General features: G+C 42.4%; 2 protein-coding genes across 4 annotated transcripts; one reads left to right on the top strand and one right to left on the bottom strand.

Annotated features, from left to right (window-relative positions):
* Positions 1-274: 274 nt before the first annotated feature.
* pabpn1 (poly(A) binding protein, nuclear 1) lies at positions 275-14960 on the top strand. 3 transcript variants are annotated; one of them, XM_084938988.1, is made up of 7 exons: positions 275-755; positions 4107-4215; positions 5220-5287; positions 7494-7600; positions 7877-7964; positions 8603-8754; positions 14234-14960. In XM_084938988.1, the coding sequence occupies exons 1-7, from the start codon at positions 621-623 to the stop codon at positions 14427-14429; spliced, it is 855 nt and encodes a 284-aa protein (XP_084795114.1). In that variant the 5' UTR covers positions 275-620; the 3' UTR covers positions 14430-14960. The 3 variants fall into 3 exon arrangements, with proteins under 3 accessions (XP_084795114.1, XP_084795115.1, XP_084795118.1); XM_084938989.1 differs by lacking the exon at positions 14234-14960 and adding an exon at positions 13010-14192 and having other exon boundaries at positions 276-755; XM_084938992.1 differs by lacking the exon at positions 275-755 and adding an exon at positions 1043-1194.
* Positions 14961-18491: 3531 nt separating this feature from the next.
* ngdn (neuroguidin, EIF4E binding protein) lies at positions 18492-22153 on the bottom strand. The gene is made up of 11 exons (XM_084938987.1): positions 22039-22153; positions 21709-21768; positions 21530-21601; positions 21156-21293; positions 20981-21065; positions 20780-20832; positions 20535-20649; positions 20223-20397; positions 19459-19612; positions 18812-18875; positions 18492-18705 (listed from the first exon to the last, which is right to left on the bottom strand). Exons 1-11 carry the CDS (start codon positions 22057-22059, stop codon positions 18686-18688), a joined length of 957 nt encoding a protein of 318 aa, XP_084795113.1. The 5' UTR covers positions 22060-22153; the 3' UTR covers positions 18492-18685.
* Between the last annotated feature and the right edge of the window lie 680 nt (positions 22154-22833).

The following is a 22833-nucleotide window of genomic DNA, read 5'->3' as shown; positions in this document are numbered from 1 at the left end:
AAACAAAGGTCACTCTGGGGGAGACAATCTATGTGACACACTCAGATGTGATTGGAATTAATTTGCTCAACTACCTTTGCCAGTTTACTTGTGATTGATGCGATATAATAGGCAGAAGCGTAATCCAATTAGAGGCACACATGCGATTTCGGAACCGGAACGTCCTGTTTCATTAACCAATAGGAATGCGGCTAAGACCGAAGAGGTTGGTCTAGAATCCTCGGTTAGCGAATGGGAGGGAGATTCTTACGCCTGCAGTGATCCATGGCTCCGCCCCTGGCTTCCATTTCTGAACTGAAGGGACGCCGCCGCTCTCGCGTATAGCCCTCGCCTTTTTTTATACACACATTTAAGTAAATAAACTAGGTTATCTGTCGTAAGTTAGGACCATTTCCTAAAGGTAGCGTGAATCAGTAGTCCCCGTTCATCGTGGTATGCTGTTTGAGTAGTAGCTAGAAGTGAAGCTAGCATTTTATTCACCATTTTAACTTTAGTAAGCGGCGTTTTCCGCCGTTTTTTTTTCTTTTCGCCGCCCCGCTCACTCTACCCCCTTGTGTGTGAGTAGGGGCCTGCAACGTTGGTTTGGCCACGAGGCGCGTCGGTACAGTTGGAACAGGGCGATGGCGGAGTTCGGTAACGGACTGGCGGAGGAATCTCTGCTAGATTCAGACCCCGGACATCCCGAGCTGGAAGACCCGGGTGTCGGTGACGAAGAGCCGGGATTAGAAGAGGGAGAGGCCGCAATTGAAGACCCGGTAAGTGAAGGGCATTGTTTCTAAATTGGAAACCCACATGAATACCGAGACACTTTGTGGTCGTGGCGGAGCAGCTAGTAAAAGCAGGTGAACAATTTGTTGATTTTTTTTTTCATCCTCCACACGAATCTTGGGTCACATGCCGTGTGCGTTACTGCTATCGCCAGGTCGGTGTTAACCGCCATTGTGGTTCACGCAGTGCAGTAGAAATGGGTGGTGACATGCGTGGTGTCGGCAGCCATCTTGGCGCAACAGCGACGCCAGTTTCTCTGCGCCAGGGAGCAGCTCGAGCCGTTTGTGGGGGGTGGGGGGGTCCTTGTCGCGAAAAAATGCGAGACGGAGATGCAGGAGACAGTAAGGGGCGAGGGTAGGACAGGCCGCCGCCATTAGCCGCCGCCGCTGTGCGAGTTTACCTCCTTAAGAAGGCGACCTGCTAACGGTAATGACCTCTTTTTATTCCCTTTACCTTTATCATTTAATCGGCTGTGGCTGCTGCATTTCAAGCGCCGGTTTGAGCACCACGCGAGCGAGCGGCCGCAGGTTATCGTTAGCTTAGCAAGCCCGACCATTAAAGGCTGCGGATAAAATGACCAGCGGACCTGTCAGCCGTAATCAGCAGTCACGAGATGAAATGCGGCATTTGCACCTCAAGCTGCTGGGCCTAACAGCAGCTGGCTTAGTAGCCGTGAATATTAAGCATGTGATAACGGGTCTTTGTGGCTAGCATGCTAGCGGATTTTAACAAAGCTGGTGTGGCAGTGGCAGACGTGCACCTGACCATCTTTGTCGCCTATTTTTCGGCCGACAATGGGGGTAGAGTCGTGAATCGCTGCTCGTTGGTGCACACCCTGTGTAATTGTTGAAAATGTAAAATTTGCATTAATCAGCCCAGTTAGTTTTTTTTTTTTAAACATACATATATATATTATTATTATTTTTCCCTCGTGCAGCTAACACACGAGTGCACAATGGCTGGGATTGTCTTGAGTGACCAGGTGAGGGTTTTGAGGATGTCAGCCAGTGAAAGCGTGGCGTACAACGCAGAAGAAAGGGGCTGCGGTATTTGAGGGGCTGGGTTTGCATCCTTCACTGTTTGGCTAGAGCAAGGAGAGCAAGAGAAGGGAGGGGAGTGAAAGAGCTTGCACTGAATATGCGACAAGACGAGACAAAAAAAAAAGAAAAAAGGGACAGAGAGAAAAATTGGAGTCGCAACGTGCCAGCGGTGGATGGCTCATCCCAGCGGTCCTGCTTTGAATGTTGATCACTTCCCATCCATCCATCATCTCAGTGTTGGTGATATGTGTCAGAGCATCAGTCGCGTGAATACACGCCGACCGAGAAATGATGGCGTCTTTATTAGCGTGTGCAGCGAGTCGCTGTGCAGTTTTATAGCCCGCTGCGGTGAGAAGATCTGAATTTATTACAGTCCGGTCTGTGTCGCTGCACCCAGTTTCACAAAGAGCTTTTTCATTACAATCCTGTCAGTAGTTCTGGATCGAGCTGGAGTGACTCCCACTGTGCTGCAGTGCACCACTGTCAGACAGGAGGGTCCACTTCCACATGAGGGCACAGCCAGCTCACTGTTTATCTAATAATAATATTAGTTTATTGGCATTATTTAGTTTTGCGGGATTGACCGCAGGTCTCATCATCATCTCGCTGCTTCATCTTTCCAAAATGGCTCTCCAGCAAAAATAAACACATTTTCTTGGCAATTAATATGCATATGACCATGTAGTGATGTATGCTGTTCCAAAATAAACTGATAACAGAAGTTCATTTTTAGGCTAAGGTGGCATTTTTGTTATAAATATATTTTTGCGTTGTAAGCACTTAAACAGTGAATGTTACCATGTTTGGACATGATGTTTTTAATCATGTGGATATTTGAACTGCTGTTTGCCAACACTGCTTTGGGGCTGGATACTTAACCTTGGTTGGTAACCTTTTTGTTTTTTATATATATATATTTCTGCTCATGCATATCGTGGCCTGGCGGTCCTCTTTGTAGTGGCTTTAAGGTCTGCTTTTGACTTGGGGGAGGTACCTACTATTAAATTTAGGCAGGATAGCAAGGTATACTGCAAAATGTGGGGCATGAGAATAACTATAGTGCGCATGCAGTGCAGGACTAGATTGAGGGTGCACTTAAACGTGGAAGAAGTCCCAGTACAGGGTTTTCCCTGAGATTATCTAAGGGGCTTAGATCCTGTCTGGGATCTGGGGTTGGAATGTTGGTCTTATTCAAAGTCTGGATCATGTTTTTTGACTGTTGTTGTTACCATATTTGGATTTTTATTTTTTTTATTTTTTTTAAAGCTGGTAATTCTTGTCGGTCACACATGTTAATATTAGTTTGACCCAGAGCTGGTCCTTACCTCCATGGAGCCAGAAACTTGTGAGCCATTTTAAATGTGAATTATTACACAGTTCCAGCTACAGTGCTTTATAGAGGGAATTATGATGTAGGTGTTTAAAAATGCAGCAATCCACACAGAGAGACCAATTAATTTGAAGCTATGTAAAACAGTATTTTTCAATTGCATCACAACCAGAGTTTATTAACACAGAGATGGTTAACCTGGTTTCATATGATGATTTTCTATAGAATGGGTGAATACCAACTTTGTGTGTAATACGTGCCTATTGCAGGAACTAATGACTGCACTGAGATTTGATTCTGTTGCCTGATATGTATTCCTGTTCAAACAGTATTATGTTGCTATTCAGAAAGTGCAGGTTTGTTATCACAAACACACACACACACAACCTCCCACACATCTTCTCCCAGTTGTAGTTTATAAACAAAGTTGCCCTTTTGGCGTTTTTAAATGTAGCCTCATGTATACCTGGGTTATCAAGACAAGCTGGACAGTGATGCACTGCAGTATCTACTTCATCCTCCCACTGAACCTGGAAACACTGACATTCCTTTTTGACATGTGGGGAAGCACTTCATGCTGCTAACGTTTTTACTTTTACTCCAAGTCCTCTCTTTACATTTGTTTGGCTTACAGTGTCCTCAGAACTACTTGCATTCTTTCCCTAAGCCTTTTTGTGGTTCTGCCTAAATCTTGCACATATGGATTTTACGACTTGTAGCTGATATGAAGTCTCTCTTTATACTGAGGTCATGTCACGGTCACAGCACCATTTCTTTTGCTAGTTTGCCAAATGGGTGCCTAAAAATATTTCCAGGGTGTGCATGGACTAGATCTTTCTGATCATCATTTTAGATTTGGAAGTTGGTGAAGATGGCTCCAGCAGTAACTGGCATTGTGATATTGTGTTGCGTTGAGCTGTGCACATGATGGACTGACGGCTCTGATGGAATCTGTGTCTGTGCTGCAGGAGCTGGAGGCAATCAAAGCCCGAGTGAGAGAGATGGAGGAAGAGGCAGAGAAGCTGAAGGAGCTACAGAACGAGGTGGAGAAACAGATGAATCTGAGCCCCCCGCCAGGTGCGTCTTCTTTTTTCTTTTTTTTCCCCCTCCAAGGCAGACGCCTTCATTTTCCCCCCATCTGTCCACATTTGCCTTCTCGTCTCGTTCTTCTGTCACATTATCCAGTGAGGGGAAAGCCCCATAATCATTTGTCTTATTGTCTGTTGTGTGCTCGCTTAGAAATAATCTCACTTAGTAAATGTAAATGCTACACTCATTTTCAAGCAGTGACCCCAAACCAGTTTAGGATGTGCATTAAAATATGGGTTCACTTTAATGCTTGGTTACAAGTTCAGTACACGTCCTTATTGATTCTCCCAGTTTATCACGAGCACCGTTAAGGTTTGGAAAATAATTTAAATGCTGCTGCTTCTCCTGTTTTCCAGGCACAAAAAGACAAAACAACAGCAAAAAATGAAATAAGCGAACAAAATATGAGCTTTGCCTGATAATATACTCTTCAGGAATATATACGTATTTATATCATCTACAACTATAGATTTTGTAATCTGTAAATAACTCATGTAAAGTACATTATTTTAATATTCAATTCCATGTTTTTAACCCTCAGGGATGGATGTTTGTTTGTTTGTTTGTTTGTTTGTTTTTTAATGCAAACAAAAAAAAACTTGTGTTCAGTCCCAGTTTGCAATGCTCTTATGTCCAATTTTATAAGGTTAAATCTAAATAAATGATAAAATAGTTTACATCCATCAGAACTTTATATAATGAACGAATCTGAATGCGTGTCTGTGTCAGTATATTTATGTTGCTTAATTGCCCCATGTGAAGGAGAAACTATGATTTTGTCATTCTTGTGTAATGACAAAACTCGTGAATCAATTGTCAACTCCATTTTTGCCTTTATACCATCCATTTGATCTCATCTTTTCATGGACTTTTCGATTGTAGGTGCACTACATCTCACATTTGGAGTTAAAAGCAGTAATTTGACCTAATATGTGTTTCATTTCAATGTTGTTTCCTATGTAGATTTATTCTGTCCTCTCTCCTCTGTGCAGTTGGCCCTGTCATCATGTCCATCGAGGAAAAGATGGAGGCAGATGGCAGATCTATTTATGTCGGAAATGTGAGTAACTCTGTGTCATGCAGATTCTATTTTGGCCACATTGTGTCTTGATTCTTGTTGTCGTGTCTGACATAACATTATGGAAATAATATGACAGGGGAAAAACCAGTTGTGACACTGAATCATAAGTACTGGCCCTATTAAAATCACGCTCCCGTGGGTTTCCTATTTTTTTAGAGTCTGTGCATAGAAATCACTTTGTGCCTTTGATCAATCCTGCAACCAGTACAAACTTTATTCAAGGTGTTATGACTTTGGACTCTTACTAAGTATTTAAGCATTCGTGATACTCTGAAGAGTCTTTAAACTTTAAATAGTCGACTAGTCACCGATTATTTTTGCGATTAGTCGACTAATCAGATCATGCATCCATTGGATGTACAGTGTACAGCTTATTGCACCAGCATGCATCTGCTCTTATATAACTATCATTAGCTTACAGCTTTAAGTGTTTAAGGTATGTGCTAACTAAAAATAAAGACAAGATGGTAGCTTATTAAATTTTAATGAAATTTGCAGATTGTTTCGGTGAAGTTTAATAAACTCCTTGCTATCTAAAATATAACGGGACACCGGAGTATATTCTCGAGCATCTCACACTTCTGATAATCAGCTGTCTACTTGACGTTTATGCAGCTGTGTAAAAACTATAACTTTAATCTCAGCCAAACCGATTTACTCAGGAACAAATAAAATACTAAAAAAAGCCAAACAATAACATTTTTAAGTTATCTAAGTGACTTATATATGTTTAATCTGAGTAGCGAAAGACAGCGGTGGGTTTGAAAACGATTTGCCGGGAGTCCGGTGTTCTCACGGGCTCTAGTGAGCCTTGTCCCCAGCTAGCTATCGAGCTAGTGGGTAACAGACGTTTTTGAAAATGTGGTGTCTTGATAAACTGAGCAGATATTTGAGGTTTACGCAGCTACATTCTCGCCTGAACATATGTTAAATGTTTATTTTGTGACCCAGAAAGAATAATAAGAGTAATATTAAAACTAACTAGCTGCCGCCATTGTTGGAAACTGAGCTGGGCAGCGCTATGAATTCTGGGACAGAGCTACTTCTTCGGGGTTTAACGACAGCTGGCATCCTTGTACATGCAGTGCTGCCATCTTCTGTTTCAGTCCGTTATTACACTCTTAAATTCTACTTATTCCTGCGTCTTTTGTGATCTTACAAAGCTTCAAACGACGCGTCGACTATTAAATCAGTCGTCGACGATTTTGATAGTCGACTAATCGTGGCAGCCCTACTTTAAACAATGAACCAAAAACGAGTGAATGGTTTATTAGATGAAAAATGAGTCCTTGGTGCTGCGTTTGGTGCTTTCCATTTGCTACTCTGATGTAAAGCAGAAAACTGGTGGCTCCCAGGCAACACCTTCTGTTTCCAATCTCGGACAATAAGGCTACGTTCACACTGCAGGCGAAAGCGCATCAATTCCGACTTTTTTGACCTTATGTGACCCATATCCGATCATGGTATGACCGTGTGAACAGCACAAATCCGATCTGGGTCACTTTCGTATGTGGTCCTGAATCCGATACATATCTGATGTTTTACAAAGCGACTGCTGTTTGAATGGTCACGTCGCATTAAATCCGTCTTTTACATCACTGACATAAGACAGATGCCAATTATCAGTGCTGGAGAAGACATTGGGAACGCTTCCTGGCCATCCAGTGTAGATGTTAGTGAAACTGTTGGGAAGACAACTTTGGAGAAACATGAACATTTTATTTGTACTGTATAATCTGCAGATTCTGACAGAAATCTGCAACTTTGGTCTGGGTCTAAACAGAGCGCGTGTGTGTGACCTCTTCTTTTGCACATGTGGGGCGCTTTGAGGGTTCACACCAGAGCGCGTTTGCTGTCACATTTTATTTGTAGTGTGAACAAGCAGACAAAAAAATCGGATTTGATCAAAAAATCGGAACTGAGCATTAAGACCTGCAGTGTGAACGTAGCGCAAGTCTGGCGGTTTGTGGGAATCCTTTGGGCGTCTGCCTCACTGGTATCTCTCAGACAATTTTAAGGCAGCTTTTTACTTTTGACCTGGTTTTGTGTCACATTGTAAATACATTCAGCGTTAGTTTTTACTTTTGTGCTTTAATATTTTTGTTGTTGTTTTTAATGTATAATACAGCGCTGGTGACGCAGCTGTCTTGATGCTAACACTTTTATATTTTTTTTCTGTCTGCAGGTGGACTACGGTGCTACAGCAGAAGAGCTCGAAGCTCACTTTCATGGCTGCGGTTCAGTAAACAGAGTCACCATCCTATGTGACAAATACACAGGGCATCCCAAGGGGTAATGATCAGAAATTCTACAGTGAAATGATATTATTGCATATTGGTAGCTCGATCAGTCAATTAAGAGTATGAGCACATTTTAAAAGCTTCTCTAGAGCTGGAAAGTTGATTATGATTCCTTTTATTCATTTCATATAAATCACCTTGAAATCAGTTTTATCCTTGGAAAAATATGTTTTTCTTTAGTAATTACAAAAGTTTTGTTTGTAGTGCTTTTTTGTTTATAGATTAGTTTTACTGTAGCCAAGTGATTGATTTTATTTCCCCCCTGCAGGTTTGCCTATATTGAGTTTGCAGACAAAGAGTCTGTTAGGACAGCCATGGCTTTGGATGAGTCACTTTTCAGAGGAAGGCAGATAAAGGTGAGACATTTTCGAGGTTAAATATTTCAGCTCCTTGAATGAGGTGGTAGTGGGTTTTTTAGTGTGTGGATCTGAGAAGTGTCAGTTTAAACCTGAGACTTTCTCACAGAAACATGATGATCGTCCATCTCAAAACACTTCGCAGTTGCAGCATGAACTTAATGGGAGCAACATAATTTGCAGCTACCTCACCAGTGCAGTAACAGGAGTACTGTTGACTACATTTAGCTGATGTGGTCATAATAATCACTGGTCATTCTGCCTGTCATGGATAGGATTGTCCTGATTGGTTGCATGTCTACAAGAAGATTTTAATGTGTTTGTTGTTGTTGTTGTTTTTGTTTTGTTTTGTAGAAATGTGGTTTTAGTGTCTGACCTTCAATTTATTGGCTCTTTTCTGGTCAGAGTTTCCCCAATATTGAGACTGGCCAGTCTAAACTAGAAGGTTCTCTGTTTTTCTTGCTGTGGCAGATGATTAGAAGCACTGATTTTAAAAATACAAAAACACAAAATTGAAGCTAAAAGGCAAGGTTGTTGAGTTTTTACTACAAATTAAGAGGAAACAAATTTATTTCAGTGTGAAAGCACAGAAGACTGTTTGGATGTTGTGGTTTATGCAAGGTCCCCTTTTTCTTTAGGTGGGCGCTAAGAGAACAAACAGACCAGGCATCAGCACCACAGACCGTGGCTTTCCACGGGCTCGGTTCCGATCACGGGGAGGAAATTTCTCCTTGCGTGCACGCTACTACAGTGGCTACACACCACCTAGAGGCAGAGGACGGGCCTTCAGGTGAGCTGACACAGAGACATCCTCATGTCTGACACCAGGGGAGAGCACATCACCTGCATGCATCCCACTCACTGTTTGCACTGAAAGGGAGCACAGGAAAAGCAAGGCAGACAGTCATGATGAGCCAGAGTTGACACTACTGTTAAAGATGGATTACAGCTTGTAATGTTTGGAATTTAGAATTCCTGAGGAGGCCCCGTTAGAGAAGGCACCGGTAGTCTGGCAGAGGACAGGGATTTTAATAAAGTAAATAGACAACTTGCCTAATTAATTTGGGGCAGATTTTCAGTTTGCAAATCAGAAAATAATGATTGACTGGACAGAGGGCTGGTGGGTGACATTTGTCACGTCCCTCTTAATCTGAGCATGTGCTTGTCCAGTGTTTAAGTCTTCCAGATTAAAATTGATTAGTATAGAGAAGGTAAGTACAGAAAGGGCAAAAAGCCCCTTGTACATAGAGGTGGCCAATTTGAAAAGATTATCATGTACAAATCTAATTTAGTGAAGATGACATCATTAACTATCGTTTCCCCTCATGATTACAGCTTTTCTCAGTACCAGAGCTGACAACTGCATTGTACATATACGCTGTGTATCCTGGCAACCATATGAACAGCTAGTCATGTGATCGATCATGTGGGATTAAGTCTGTGCAATGCAGTAACAAAGTTTGATCAGATTGCCCACCCCTATCTGATACAGAAGTAAAAACTGTGCGAGCTGTGGCATAGAATTAAAAACACTCATCATGATATTATTACTTGTATATCAGTTGCTATACCCCCCCTCCCCCCTTTTTTTCCTCTTTATTTTATTTGGTTACATTCATAGAATAAATAAATGACGGACACACATTGATGTATTCTGTAATAATAAAGGCAAAAACACAACATGTAGCAGGGCTAACTGGTTGTGGGATTCATTGCATGCTGCATCACATTACGACCATTTCAAGACAGGCTTACGGACTCGCTGCACACCACCTTCTTCCTCCCAGGCTGCACATGCACTCTGCATAAATTGGATCTGTTTGGGCTGCTGCCAATCAAGTTTCTGAAAACTTGACTGTAGTGGAAAGTTACTGGTGCAAAGCTGCAGTACTTGCACTGATGAGGTTTTTAACTTCTTTGGGGCACTAATGGTGCAGCAGCATGCAAACCATTTTTAATAACTGATGTTTGGGCTTTGTGATGGTTGGTTCGCTCACCTGTAGCACTGGTTTACTTAAACACAGCATTTATCAGCAGTGGTGTAGTGAACACACTGATGATTGTGTTGTCTGGAAAATCCAGCAAAGTCCGTTTACTGTTATGTGGCTCTGTAAAGAATGAGAGAAAAGGCCTGGTGTTGATCAGTGTGTTGTGCACTGGGATTCTGGTGGCTCTCTACATGCAGTATTTTCACAGTTGCACACAACATCATGATTTTGATGAGCTCCACTTCAGAGTTCTGCTTTGGGGTCCTGTCAGTGGGTTGTTGTGCATCTTGTGCTGCACATGGAGGTAGTCTCTGCAGACTTGGTCACAGTGCAAGTTTGCAGCATTTTGTAGTTACCATTTTTCACCTGGGGTGAAAGTCTTTAAGATCTAGTGTTGCAAAAGTAATGAGTTTATTCTGAGTGTTGTCTAAGGAGCTTGGAAAGAAAAGCGTCTGGACTTCTTTGAGTTGCTTGAAGACGTTTCACCTCTCATCCGAGAAGCTTCTTCAATTCAGTTCAGAACTGAAGAAGCTTCTCGGATGAGAGGTGAAACGTCTTCAAGCAACTCAAAGAAGTCCAGTTTCTTTCCAAGCTCCTTAGACTACGATGACCTGGATGACTGAGAACCTTCACAGACATATTCTGAGTGTTATTGATGTCATCTACTGTTCCTTCATATAAACTCCAGCAAGTCCTTATAGCCTTCTTTCATTACAAAACTCTGTAGAAACCACACAGTAGAGCTCAGTCTGTGGAGCCATCTTGTTTTCTTTTCTGTTGAGACTGAGAAAGGAGGTGTGGTGCCAAACGCGCTGATCAGCATGCCAACTTCTTCACATCCACTCAGATTTAAGACTGAGAGATTCTGATTTGATTGCCTCTGCAAATCATCTGGAACCTCGAGGGCCCAGGCTCTTTCTTAATACTAGATGTTTAACAAACAACATGTTCCAGTAGAAAGCTGCTGTAACAATGAATCCATTTGCCAAGTTCTTCTGACAGGCCCTATTTAGCCTTTTTTATCATGTGATTTTTCTATTGTTTCATTTTTGCCCTTGGACTTAACTGGGATATTTGTGAAATGATTCCCCATTTCAGCAAGGCTGCTTTTAAATAACCGCAGGAAAGGATTCCATCTCGATTTGGTCCTGTGTGTGAGAAAGTGTCTGAACCTCAAGGTCAGAATCTCTCTAATCAGTCTGTGTACTCACTCGAGCCACTCCCACACATACCAAGAAACCCTAACCCTGATAGTTTACTCACTGGGATTTGGCCTGCGTTGCACGACAAGGCACACAAAGACTTGGGCAGAAAATGAGAGGATTGTATGTTAGATGAAGTCTCCTGAAGTTGAAAGCACTCATAATGAAGTGTTTGCAAGCTGAAAAAAGTGAAAGGAGCCTGTAAACGTTATTTGACTTTAAACGCTTTAAGTGAGCTTGGGCCTCCAGTCGTTCCAGTCACGTTATCTGAGGTTTTAAATATGCTGCTCATTTTGACTCACATTAACCATGTATAAATATTTCTGTGGTTTCCATCTGTGATTTGGTGTAATTAATAGACTCAGAGTGATAGAAACCCCCCTCTTGGGTATTACTGGTAATACTACAGTGTATCATCTTATTATCTTACAGCCTTGGTTCACGTGTAACAATCAGCCACAGAGTGGCTGAACTGGCCTTGATAGCAGAGGCGAGCTGAAGAGCTGTGCGTTTGCTACATTGTGAATTCATCACTAGCCTGCAGTTCATAGTCATCCTACCAAGTTTCACTGGTGCCTTGTATTGCTGTGGGAAAGGTTCATGGTGAACAAACGCGTAGCTAAAAGTCTTTGCATTGACCTGTTGTAAGCTTGGGAAGATTTCACAGCCCGTGTGACGTCTGTAAGTCACGCATGTTTCGATTGGCTTTGTTTTAGAAGAAGCAGAGATTTTATCAAAGCCCCGCTTTGTGTTCTGTTCCTAATCTGCACCTGAAACCCCGACAGGAAGCCAGAGCACAAAGATGATCAGTCATGTTAACGTGCACTTTATTGACCTCTGGCTGCACAAAGTCTTTTCTCTGATATTGCCTCCATTAACATCATCCTCATCTTCCCAAGCTGCTGTGGTGAAAAGCCAAGATTTTGATGTGAGCCAGAAGACGCACGTACTGAGTAGATGATGTGGAAGAACCTGTTGTTTGTGCCTTTTGTTGTGGACGTCCTTGCATGTACATGACACCCACCTCCCCCTCTCCTCCTCCTCCTCCTTAACCACCTCCTCCTCAGACACGGCACACACCTTCCAGCTCAGTTTCAGCCTTCCAGCGTTCACTCCCAGAAACGAAGGTTCATTACTGCAGCCTGACTTCAGCATTTAGCCCATCAACCGCTGGACTTTTGAGTCCCAGTGTGACCTCTTTGTGTTTGTGCTGCTGACTGCGTGTGTGTGTGTGTTTGTGCTGCTGACTCCCGCCTGGCTGTGTATCGGGTGGTGATGCGTGCAGAATAATAGTGCAGTTTATGTCGCTTTTTAACTGTGAATGTTTGTGTGCACTGTGTTGCTGGGGGTATATGTGTGGTGCTGTTTGTCCTCAAGGTCTTTCCCCACAGTGACCCCAGAGGCGGCTCTCGTACAGAGAGACACACAGAGAGAGAGAAAGAGGGCGAGAGAGTGCCTTTGCTGTCCCCTCACACCCACACACTAATCATTTTATCTGGAAATTAAACACTTTTCCTCTCTTGACAAAGCTGCTTTCAGCTTCTTTCACCACTATTCTTCCACACTGATTTGTTTCTAAGATCAAAGGCACATTTTTTTTTTTAAAGATGTCTATTTAGTGATTTGTGAACACTGTCCTAAACACACTGTTTTTCTTTATTTTATTTTATTTTTGACGTAGGTCAATATATTCATTCCCCGTTCACTTTACTTCCAGGACTGAAATTCAGACCCTTCCTCTGCCCACAGTCGCACACATGCACATATTTATTTACTACATCGCACCAGGAAATTGGTGTCCGTCTTCTTAAGCCAAACAGAAAAAACTCACCCTCTTTTTCTCTCTCTTTTCCAGGGGCCGAGGGCGAACAACATCGTGGTATTCCCCTTACTAAACACCCTCCCCCCCCCCCCCATCCCAAATACTTCCTTACTATCAAACCTCTCCCCCTATTTCTGTTCCCATATTAAAAAAATACAAACACACACAATGAAAAAGTCCTTTCCCTTTCCCCAACAATAAAAGAAGAGAACCCCAGAAGAGAGAAAAAAAGACAAAAAAGGAAAAAAAAACAAAAAAAACAAAAACACACTTCTCCTGGACAGAGAGACTGGCTGGCCGCAGTGTGAGATTGTGTGTGAGCGTGCTTGTGCAGAGGTTGATGCGGTCGCCCCTGGTAAGGTATACGTTGGCCTCTTGGGGGAGGGAGGGGAGGATTACTATGGCAGTGTTTGTTTGTTTTGTTTTTTGTTTTTGGAAGAGGGAGGAAAGGTGGGGATGAGGTATCCGGGGGGGGGGGGGGGGGGGGGGGGGATGATGGTATCTCAATCTCAGGCTGCAGATGTGTCTCCTTTGGTCTGGCTGTGACCTCCTGCTTTCACACCATCATCAACACAGCCCACCCACTCACCACCGCCTCCACAGCAGGGGGGGGGGAAGAGAGAAAAAAACCCACACAAGAATACACATTGTTCTTTTTTTTTTTCTTCTTTTTTTTTAATGTAACATAGATATGTGAAACTTCCATTAGCTATCAATTATTTGTGTTACGTTTGTGGTTTGGAGTTTGTCATTACCTGCTCGCACCCTCTCAGACCCCTTGTGTCTCCCATTCTCTGCCCCCTCTTAACCCTCCTCCCCCCACCCGATTTATTTTTTTTTCTAACGTTTCCTCCCCTCCAACCTCTCTTCCTTTCATCACAACATGGATTATGTTGTGTGCTGTCAGCTTGATCTGTGGACAGTGATGGACCTTCAGTGTTCAGTGGAGTTGTATTTCTTTTTGTTTTGGGGTGTTTTTTTGTGGGGGGGTTATTGGTTGTGCTGCCACATCCTTGCCGCTCGTCCATCCTTGTCACCTTCAACTCAGGCATGGCTACAGCTTTTTTTTTTTCTTCTTTTTTTTTTTTTTTTGTTGTTTTTTGTAAATTCTTTTGACAGGCATCTACTGTTTTTACTCTTTATTTTCGTGCAATCCCTCCCCCTCCCGCCCCTTTGTTCTTCCCCTCCTTCCCTTTGTGCACCTTGTCCCCTCCCCCCTCCTCTCTCTGTATATTAGACCACTTCTTGTCGTTTCAGGTTTCAGGACCAGTGGAGGCTGACAACCCCTCCCCAGGTGGCGCCGGCCCCTCCCACTGTCTCTGCAGCATCTCTCTCTCTCTCTGCTCCCGCTATGCACACTCACCCCATCCTGTCAGTGTGGGGGGGCGGGGGAGGGGGACAGGGCGACCACAGGCCCGCCGCGGGGGGCATTTACTACAACAGCAAACGCTGATGACGCTTTTAGTCCTTTTCACACTTCAAATGTCTCTCTCACACACACACACAGACACACACACACACACACACACACACACCTGTTCAACATGCACCGCAGCACACGGCAGTACAGATGGCACTTAACAGGCAGCCAACCCAACACATGATTTATATACAGAGAGCTGAAGCCAACATAGCTGAGTGGCAGGCAGGTTTGCTTGAGAGCGAGGAAGGCAGGACCAGAGACGAGGGTGTTTTTTGGGGCGCCCCCTTTCTCTGACTACGCGCAGTGCAGTCACGGCTTGTCTGAGGAAGGCCGACGAGCTAACAGCATCGATTATTAATTAAATGAAAGGAGTGGGCTGGAGTTGTTATTTTAGAGTGGGGGAAGTCAGGGGTGGGGTTTGTGTGGAGACTTTTTTTTTTTCCTTTTCTTTTTGAAAAGGGGAAGGGGGTTTGAACAAATGTTTTGCTTTTTTTATTTTTATTTTTAACCCATGAGTCTGTAATTAGAAAAAAAAAAATAAAAAAATTGTGTAAAAAGTAAGTGTGCATGTGTGCGTTTATTTGAATTTTACACCAATTCAAGGTATTTAGGTGGTACTTCCAGGAAGTAATGGGAGGTGTGGCTTTATTTTCAGAATGAATCATTTAATTCTAGTCAGTCACTAAAATACCAACAGCTCCTGAGGTTATGAGGTTTGACGTTACTTGGGTGTATAATATACTGTATATATAATTTCCAGCAGTTGTGCAGCTTTGTCCAGGCTGACTGGGCTTTCTGTTAGACCCAAGTTGACTGCATACTACTTCCCCCATATCATCACATGTCCCTCAGTAGGGGTTTAGTAAGACTACAAAAAGTTGCACTGTTTTTGTATGGCGTTATTTTTGTGCCACTATTCTGAGCGCACGTTAAAAAAAAATTTGCAATTGCAAGTGTTGCATTTTGAGGAGAAATTTATTTTGAGCAAAGAAAAGCTAAATTTAAGTGAACAAACTTCATTGCTGCGTGCAAACAATGTATTTCAGTGTTTGACACACACACACACACACACAAAATAGCAGCCCCTCTCGCTCAGTTTTTGCATTTGCGCTCGCTCGCAATGTGTTGCTTGCGCTCTCAACATTTCTGCCCGTGGGCACTCAACTCTTTCTGTACACCGTTATATTTGTGCCACAATACCAGCCAATCACAGACTTGGATGCAAAGAAAATCTGGCTGTTTTGGTCTCCAATCAGCTCGAAATGATGAAATGCAATATCCCAGAATCCATTTCGTCCAAAACTCAAACGAGGCAGTGGCACAGGAACACAGAGTGGCAGAGTTTGAACTATTACTCTTTCTGGTTCACAAAATAAACTTTTAAGATATATATATATATTTTTTAAATTCTTTATTTCTAAAATATTACTTCACGAAGGTGATTATAGGCATTAATCAACACAATTTACAAGGGAAAAACAAAACAAAACGAAAGAGGAAAAAAAAAAAAGAGGAAAAACAAACAAACAAACAAAAAAAAAAACAGTCGGGAGTGACCAGTTAGCTAGGTTGGTGGTTTCAAGCTTTGAAAAGAAGATTCGGTTTATGGGTATTGGCATATAGGACCCACTTATCCCAACACAAATGGAACCAACCCACCCTGTCATTGACATGAGCTGTTACTTCCTCCATCCTATAAATCTCTAGCGTAATTTCCCACCATAATGACAAGGTCGGTATATCTTGCAAGGACCATTTCTTAGTTATACTTTTCTTACTTGCAACAAGTAAAGCTCTTAACAGACATGTATCATTTTTAGACCAGTTCTGCGGTATACAACCAAAAAAGATTGTCTTCATGTCCAAAGAGAATGTACAGTCAAAAATGCCTTGTAATGTACCATGAATGTCTTTCCAGTAAGTCCGTAGCACAGGACAGTCCCACATAATATGGGTGTGATAAGATAAGATAAGATAAGATAAAACTTTATTAATCCCTCGGGTGGGTTCCTCTGGGAAATTCGGTTCCAAATAAGCACAGCACCGACAGAAGTTATAGAGTTACAGAATATTATATATATATATATATATATATATATACACACACATATATAAATACAAAGACATATATAGATAAAAATATACAAAGGGGATAAATAGAATAAATAGGAATAAAATTAAAATAAAAATACAAGTGGATTGCACATTTCAAGTATGGAGTCTATTGCACCGTTGACTATTAACAAAAAGTATTGCACAAAGGTAATTGCACAGTGAGGTGAAGAGGCACTACAGCTTAGTTGTTCCCCCCTCCTTTGTCCTCCTGTTTCCCCTCCCTCTCCCCTCCAGAGAGGAGTTAAACAGTCTGATGGCGTGTGGGACAAAGGAGTTTTTAAGTCTGTTGGTTCTTGTCTTGGGGAGAAGCAACCTGTCACTGAACAGGCTCTTCTGGTTGTTTATGGCCGTGTGCAGAGGATGCCCAGCATTGTCCATAATGTCCAGCAGTTTCTTTAGTGTCCTTTTCTCTGCCACTGTCACCAGAGTGTCCAGCTTCATGCCGACCACAGAGCCAGCCTCTGTGATGTGCTCTTTGTGTCCACAGTTTCTCCAACACACAGGAGGATTCCCATCATAATACTTTTAAGATATTTTCATGCGAGAATGGTGCTGTGTAAACTTCAAATATCTGCTCGATTCATCAAGACATCACATATTTGCATAACTGCTCTAACGTTTTCAGAGATGCCTGTTACCCACCAGCTGACCAGGTGGTCGCTTGGGTTAAACATAATATATAAGGCTGAACTGATAAAAGATCACCGACTACACCACCAGGTATTACAGGAAAAACCACAAAGCCTTTGAACTAAAACAAACACCGTTGTGACAGTGATGTACACTGTGTTGTTGGTATTATATGTATGATTTGTATCACCTTCATGTTTCCCTCTCACCACATATCCAAACCGATATCATGAGCAGCAGCTTTTACAGCTGTGGCTCCAGCAAACATCAGCTGATACTAGAAAGTAATGTTAAATAAATTCTAACAACAGCTGATCAAGCTTGAACGTGCTGCTGTTGTTTAACGCGACATCCGCTGGTTTCCTCTTTCTGGCGCAAAGTGGGCGATAAACAAACAAGAGGGATGATCAGCTGATCATTGATCAGTTTCATGATTGAAGTAGCAACAGGAGAGGGAGGGAGAGAATGAGAGAAGAAGAGGCAGCTGACAGCGTAAAGACAGAATAACTCCAGCTTTGTGTCTTTTTCCATTCTCGCTGAAATCCGGGACTAATCGCGTTCCTTTTCCCCTCAATACGGATGTATTGTAATTGGTCCAGCCCAGAGTTGATCATGACCAATTGGCTAATCCACCACCTTTCATTGTTTATACCGTTACAAAAACAAACAAACATAATGCCCAATGACCAGTCCAGGTATGCGCTCAGCTGGTGGGTAACAGGCATCTCTGAAAACGTTTAGAGCACTTGTGCAAATATGTGATGTCTTGATGAATCGAGCAGATATTTGAAGTTTACACAGCACCATTCTCGCATGAAAATATCTTAAAAGTTTATTTTGTGACCCAGAAAGAGTAATATTTCAAACTCTGCCACTCTGTGTTCCTGCGCCACTGCCTCGTTTGAGTTTTGGACGAAATGGATTCTGGGATATTGCATTTCGTCACGTCGAGCTGATTGGAGACCAAAACAGCCAATCAGTTTTTTTTGGTTTTTTTTGCATCCAAGTCTGTGATTGGCTGGTTTTGTGGCACAAATATAACGGTGTATAGAAAGCGTTGAGCGCGCACGGTCAGAAATGTTGAGAGCGCGAGCAACACATTGCGAGCGAGCGCAAATGCAAAAACTGAGCGAGAGGGGCTGCTATTGTGTGTGTGTGTGTGTGTATATAATAGCAAACACTGAAATACATTTTTTGCAGGTAGCAATGAAGTTTGTTCACTCAAATTTAGCTTTTCTTCGCTCAAAATAAATTTCTTCTCAAAATGCAACACTCGCAACTGCAAATTTTTTTTTTTATGTGCGCTCAGAATAGTGGCACAAGAATAACGCCATATTTTTGTTCCAATTAACATTACAAGGGCCAGTTTATTTTGAGTGGGCAACATGACTGCCCTCTACTGGTGACATGAGGAAAAAAGGTCTTACAATGCATTCACTGTAGGATACAGGTCATGAGGAATGGTTTCTTTATTACAATGTTTACAGAGACTTTATAACAATTAGCTGCTGGTAACATCCTCTGACATGCTGTCCTCAGGTCTAGTTGCGTTTCTTGAAAGCTGAGGAGAAAAAAAAGGACTGCTGCATTTTATTTGAATAAAGAGAAATTTTTAATAATACTAGTTCACAGGTTAATTTGGTCTCGTGGTATTTCAAAGTCCTTACCTTTTCTTTTGGTTTTCTTCTTCATGATTTTCTTCTTTTTCTTGGGTCGTGGGTTATCCCCATCCTGCACGTACACAGAAAATGCATCAAAACCACATTAAGACTGTAATCTAAATAAAACTGAGCCACAAAGCTACCATTCATACTGTACAAAGATGGGCCTGTTAGCAACACTTTGTAGCTACTCATGGTGCCCAGGACAAAATCTAAACATAGCACATCGATTTTCCAAGACTTCCTAAATACACACAGGAGTTTTTCCACATCTGCAGGCAGGAGAGAAGACTATCGGCAAGAGGCTGAGCGGCCATTACTCGGACTTATTAGTGCTTTTTATGACAGCAGACAGTTAATTAAGACAGGAAACAGAACAGAGCCACAGCATGCCAAACCTATGTAGGCACGAAGTGTAGCTGTTGCCAGGAGTACTGCACCAGACAACTGAGTCACCACAGCACTCAGCATTTTAAGGTAAACATTCCCAATCTCTTGAAAATATCCAACTGGAGCCTTCTGTCCGATTGTGTGCTGGTAGCAGCTCAGGTTTAATCCCAGTCAGTATAAATGATGAAGTCTCAGTTCGGTTTAGAGATTAACCAATAAACAAGGCAGAAGCTCAAAACCAAAATACAATAACGCAAACACACCTGCACCGCCTCGCCACCGGTCAGAGCTGTGATGTCACCAAAGTGTGTTATACTGCTCAGCTGGTTGGACATGGCCATCATGCCCCTCTTCTTGGCGTTCCTCTGATGCTTCGGCACATTGAGACGCACCATCATCGACTCCTCGTAGTTCTTCCTGTGTTGAGGTAAACACATACCATTTACACAAACCACCAAGCAAAGAAAAAAGAAAGATGATGCTGCAAGGTCTTGACTGAAAGACCCCTCAGCACCGTATCACCCCAGTAGAGCTCTTTACTCTGAGACTGCTGGTTTACTTGCACTTCCCAGGACATTTAAAAGTATAATGGGAGGCAGAGCATTCTGCTTTCAGCCCCCTCTTCTGTGAAACCAGCTCCCAGTCTAGATTTTATGTGATTATACACCTCTATGCATTTAATTATTAGTTGTTATTAATCTCTAATGTATTTTGACTTGTCTTTCTCCCTTCACGCTGAGCCTGGTTCATCTGGAAAGTTCTTCCTTTTTAAGGGATTTTTTCCTTCCCACTGTTGCCAAATGCTTGTTCACAAGGGCTTCTCTGACTACTGGGTTTTTTTCTGTATTATTGTAGGGTCTTTAAATCACAATATGAAGTACCCTGAAGTGACTGGTGGGATATTCTGCTGTATAAATAAAACTGAATTCAATTAGAAGTTTATCTCACAACACTTCCCATCTAAATCAAGTAGCAGACATTATGACCACCTAACACCCTTCTGTGTGTAAAGTAAATGAGCAGGAACCTGTGGAGCTCCTCGCGGCTCTCCCGCTCGCTCTGGAAGTCCCGTTTGTCTCTGATCTCCTCTGGGGCGTTGCTGTACTGCTGCCTCAGCTCTTGGATCACAGAACTTCGGAGTGCTGCTTGTCGATGACGCTCCAGCTTGGCTTTCTTCTTGTCTGCCTCTGTCATGTCACCATCTGGATGTAACGGGTTTATTTTTTGGTTAACAAACAAGCAGGAGAAAAAAAATAAAACAACAACAAAAAAAAAAAAAACCTAACAAAAAACCCAAAGCAGTATTGAAGTACTTTATCAAGCAGACCGGTGACATTACCATAATGCACTGGGGCAATCTTTGGTGGTATATATTTCTTGCCACTAGAGTGGGCTGCTTTCTTTTCTGAAGCTGCATTGTTCTCTGTTTCGTCTTCAGACTCAGATTCACTGAGCTGCAAAAAACAAACAAGCATTTATCTTTCCTACTAATACAGGAAGCTGATGTTTGGATGCGTGTGTTTACAGTTTGATAATGTGACAGTAAAAGAAGGAACCGGAGCCGTCGTGTTACTCTGGTCTTACTTTGCTGACGAGATTCTCTGGATTGGGACGCAGCTGCAGTGGGTCATTTTCAGCTGAAATCAACAAAAGCATCAGACACGGTTACGCCTACCATAAGTGGATAAATGCAAATCTTGCTGTGCATCGAATCTGATACGCATCCTTTCAGTCAAAGCTTTCCTAGACTGCACAGTTCTGAAAATCGGATCACTTCGGTCTTACCTAAACTGCCGGTAACAGCCGTGCGCACGAGTTTATCAATCTGATACTTCAGTTTGTGGTCTAGAGGTCGCATCTTCTCCAGGATCTTCAAATAAACAACAACAACAAATCAAGATTAAAACAACACATGTTGACTGCAGAGAAAACGAACAACGTCACTTTTACAGCCTCTTACCGTTCTGATTGTGACCACTCGGTCTAAGGCATCACTGTCTTTTATTTTGCCTCCTTCCGTCTTGATGCTGATCAGGTGAGTGAGGTCCTGGAGATAGAAGAGCAGCAGGTGGTACCGAAGGTCCAAAAAAGACAAACCCTGCAGGAGGAGAAGGCGGACAGATGGTCAGAAAGGCCTACAGACTGCACTTCTTTCCCTGATCTAGAGAAATGAGAAATCCTGCAGCAAGTGTGTCAATACTTTTATTTAACACAGCCTCATTAAAGAGGATGCATCAGTCTTGCCTGCTCCTTTCAAACCAAACTGCACTTTGGTCAGATTACCGTAAAGACTGGACCTGAGGAGAACTAGCATTTCAAATAGTCGTTACGCACCTTCGACGTTTCCAATGCCCCATCTTTGACTTTAGTCAGCAGCTCACGGACAAGACCCGTCACCGAGGCCACCTAAAAACAAAACTTAGATTTATCTCTTTATTACGGCCACAAACACACATTATTTCTGAGTTAAACTAAACATTACGGGATTATTCTTTTTGTTTTTAAGTTCTTACCTGCTCAGTGAGATTATTCAGCAGCTCTACAGCTTTGGGCAAATCGCTTTCAATCAAATCCTAGAAAGCAGTTAAATTACATGTAAGAGATACAGTATCCGAATTTGTAAACAGTGTCCGTACTGAAATACCAGCTATTCGACATAAAGGTTTGTTAGCTAGTGGCTAGCCTGACGAGCTAGCCACTAGCTAACAAACCGCTGTGGTCCTCTTTAAAGCACCGAGAAGCGTTTTCGTATATTTGTACATACTAAAGCGGAGTAATGTTCTGCATGTAAACACGATATGACGGCTTAATATATAACAAGGAGCTAACTCAATTTCACTCACGTTGTCAACAGGAGCAGCCATTTTAACGCCACTGTACCCTACGGAAGCCGCAGCGGGACAGTAGTGAAAGCTCTAAAACGGTTACAGATGTTACTACTGAGTGAGGCAAAAGAATGGGATACCAGTAGCTTAAATCACTTCTATATTACATCTATCCATCGTGTAGTGTTTTACATACTGAACGGGCCTGGGTGTTCAACAGGGCCCGTCAGCAGTGGCAAATTGATGTAATCATTTTTAAAGCACACACTGATAGTATTTGTTTTGAGGAGATCGGGTAAGGTGCAAAGTTTGGTGTCTGTACATAAACAGCTGCTGAAATTTGAACTTGTTAGATTTGCTGTGCCCTGTGAGTCTGCAGAGCATCCTTGGGGGAAGCATAACCAAGCAATAGTTCAGGGTTCTCTGATTCAGCCCAATCCCAAGTCTGATCACAATCAGAAAATTGAATCTAATCTTAAAAGTGGAGAAAGTGTCTGTCTCCTCAACCCCACAGGAGAGCTGATTCCAAAATGGCATCACAAGGAAGCCCGCTAAGTTCAAATAAAATGCTCTGACTGAAAATAGGATATGATTAGGTAATCCTGATATGATGGAGATTGGTTATTTACGAGCATATATGTGAGGATTTTCACAGAACTGAATAAAGCTAGGGGACCAGTATGATCTATCGCTCTAGTCCCAGTTAATACTCTCCCTGTGGCATTTTGGATCCGCTGAAGGCTTTTCAGAGAGCCATTAGAACAACATAATATGGAATAAAAGCAATCCAGCAGTCATCCAGGATTTCATGGT

This window comes from Perissodus microlepis, chromosome 9, assembly GCF_051167445.1.
Source record: "Perissodus microlepis isolate ML-2025 ecotype Zambia chromosome 9, ASM5116744v1, whole genome shotgun sequence".
In the NCBI taxonomy this organism is placed as follows: domain Eukaryota; kingdom Metazoa; phylum Chordata; class Actinopteri; order Cichliformes; family Cichlidae; genus Perissodus; species Perissodus microlepis.
This window is presented reverse-complemented; position numbering and strand designations above follow the sequence as displayed.

Coding starts and splice junctions, on each gene's coding strand:
- pabpn1 (XM_084938988.1), top strand. CDS start 621: ATGGCGGAGTTCGGTAACGGACTGGCGGAGGAATCTCTGCTAGATTCA. Junction 5,288..7,493: donor GATCTATTTATGTCGGAAAT/GTGAGTAACTCT, acceptor TTCTGTCTGCAG/GTGGACTACGGTGCTACAGC. Junction 7,965..8,602: donor TCAGAGGAAGGCAGATAAAG/GTGAGACATTTT, acceptor CTTTTTCTTTAG/GTGGGCGCTAAGAGAACAAA.
- ngdn (XM_084938987.1), bottom strand. CDS start 22,059: ATGGCTGCTCCTGTTGACAAC. Junction 20,398..20,534: donor GATTGCCCCAGTGCATTATG/GTAATGTCACCG, acceptor CGTTACATCCAG/ATGGTGACATGACAGAGGCA. Junction 18,876..19,458: donor CCGGTGGCGAGGCGGTGCAG/GTGTGTTTGCGT, acceptor GTGTACGTGCAG/GATGGGGATAACCCACGACC.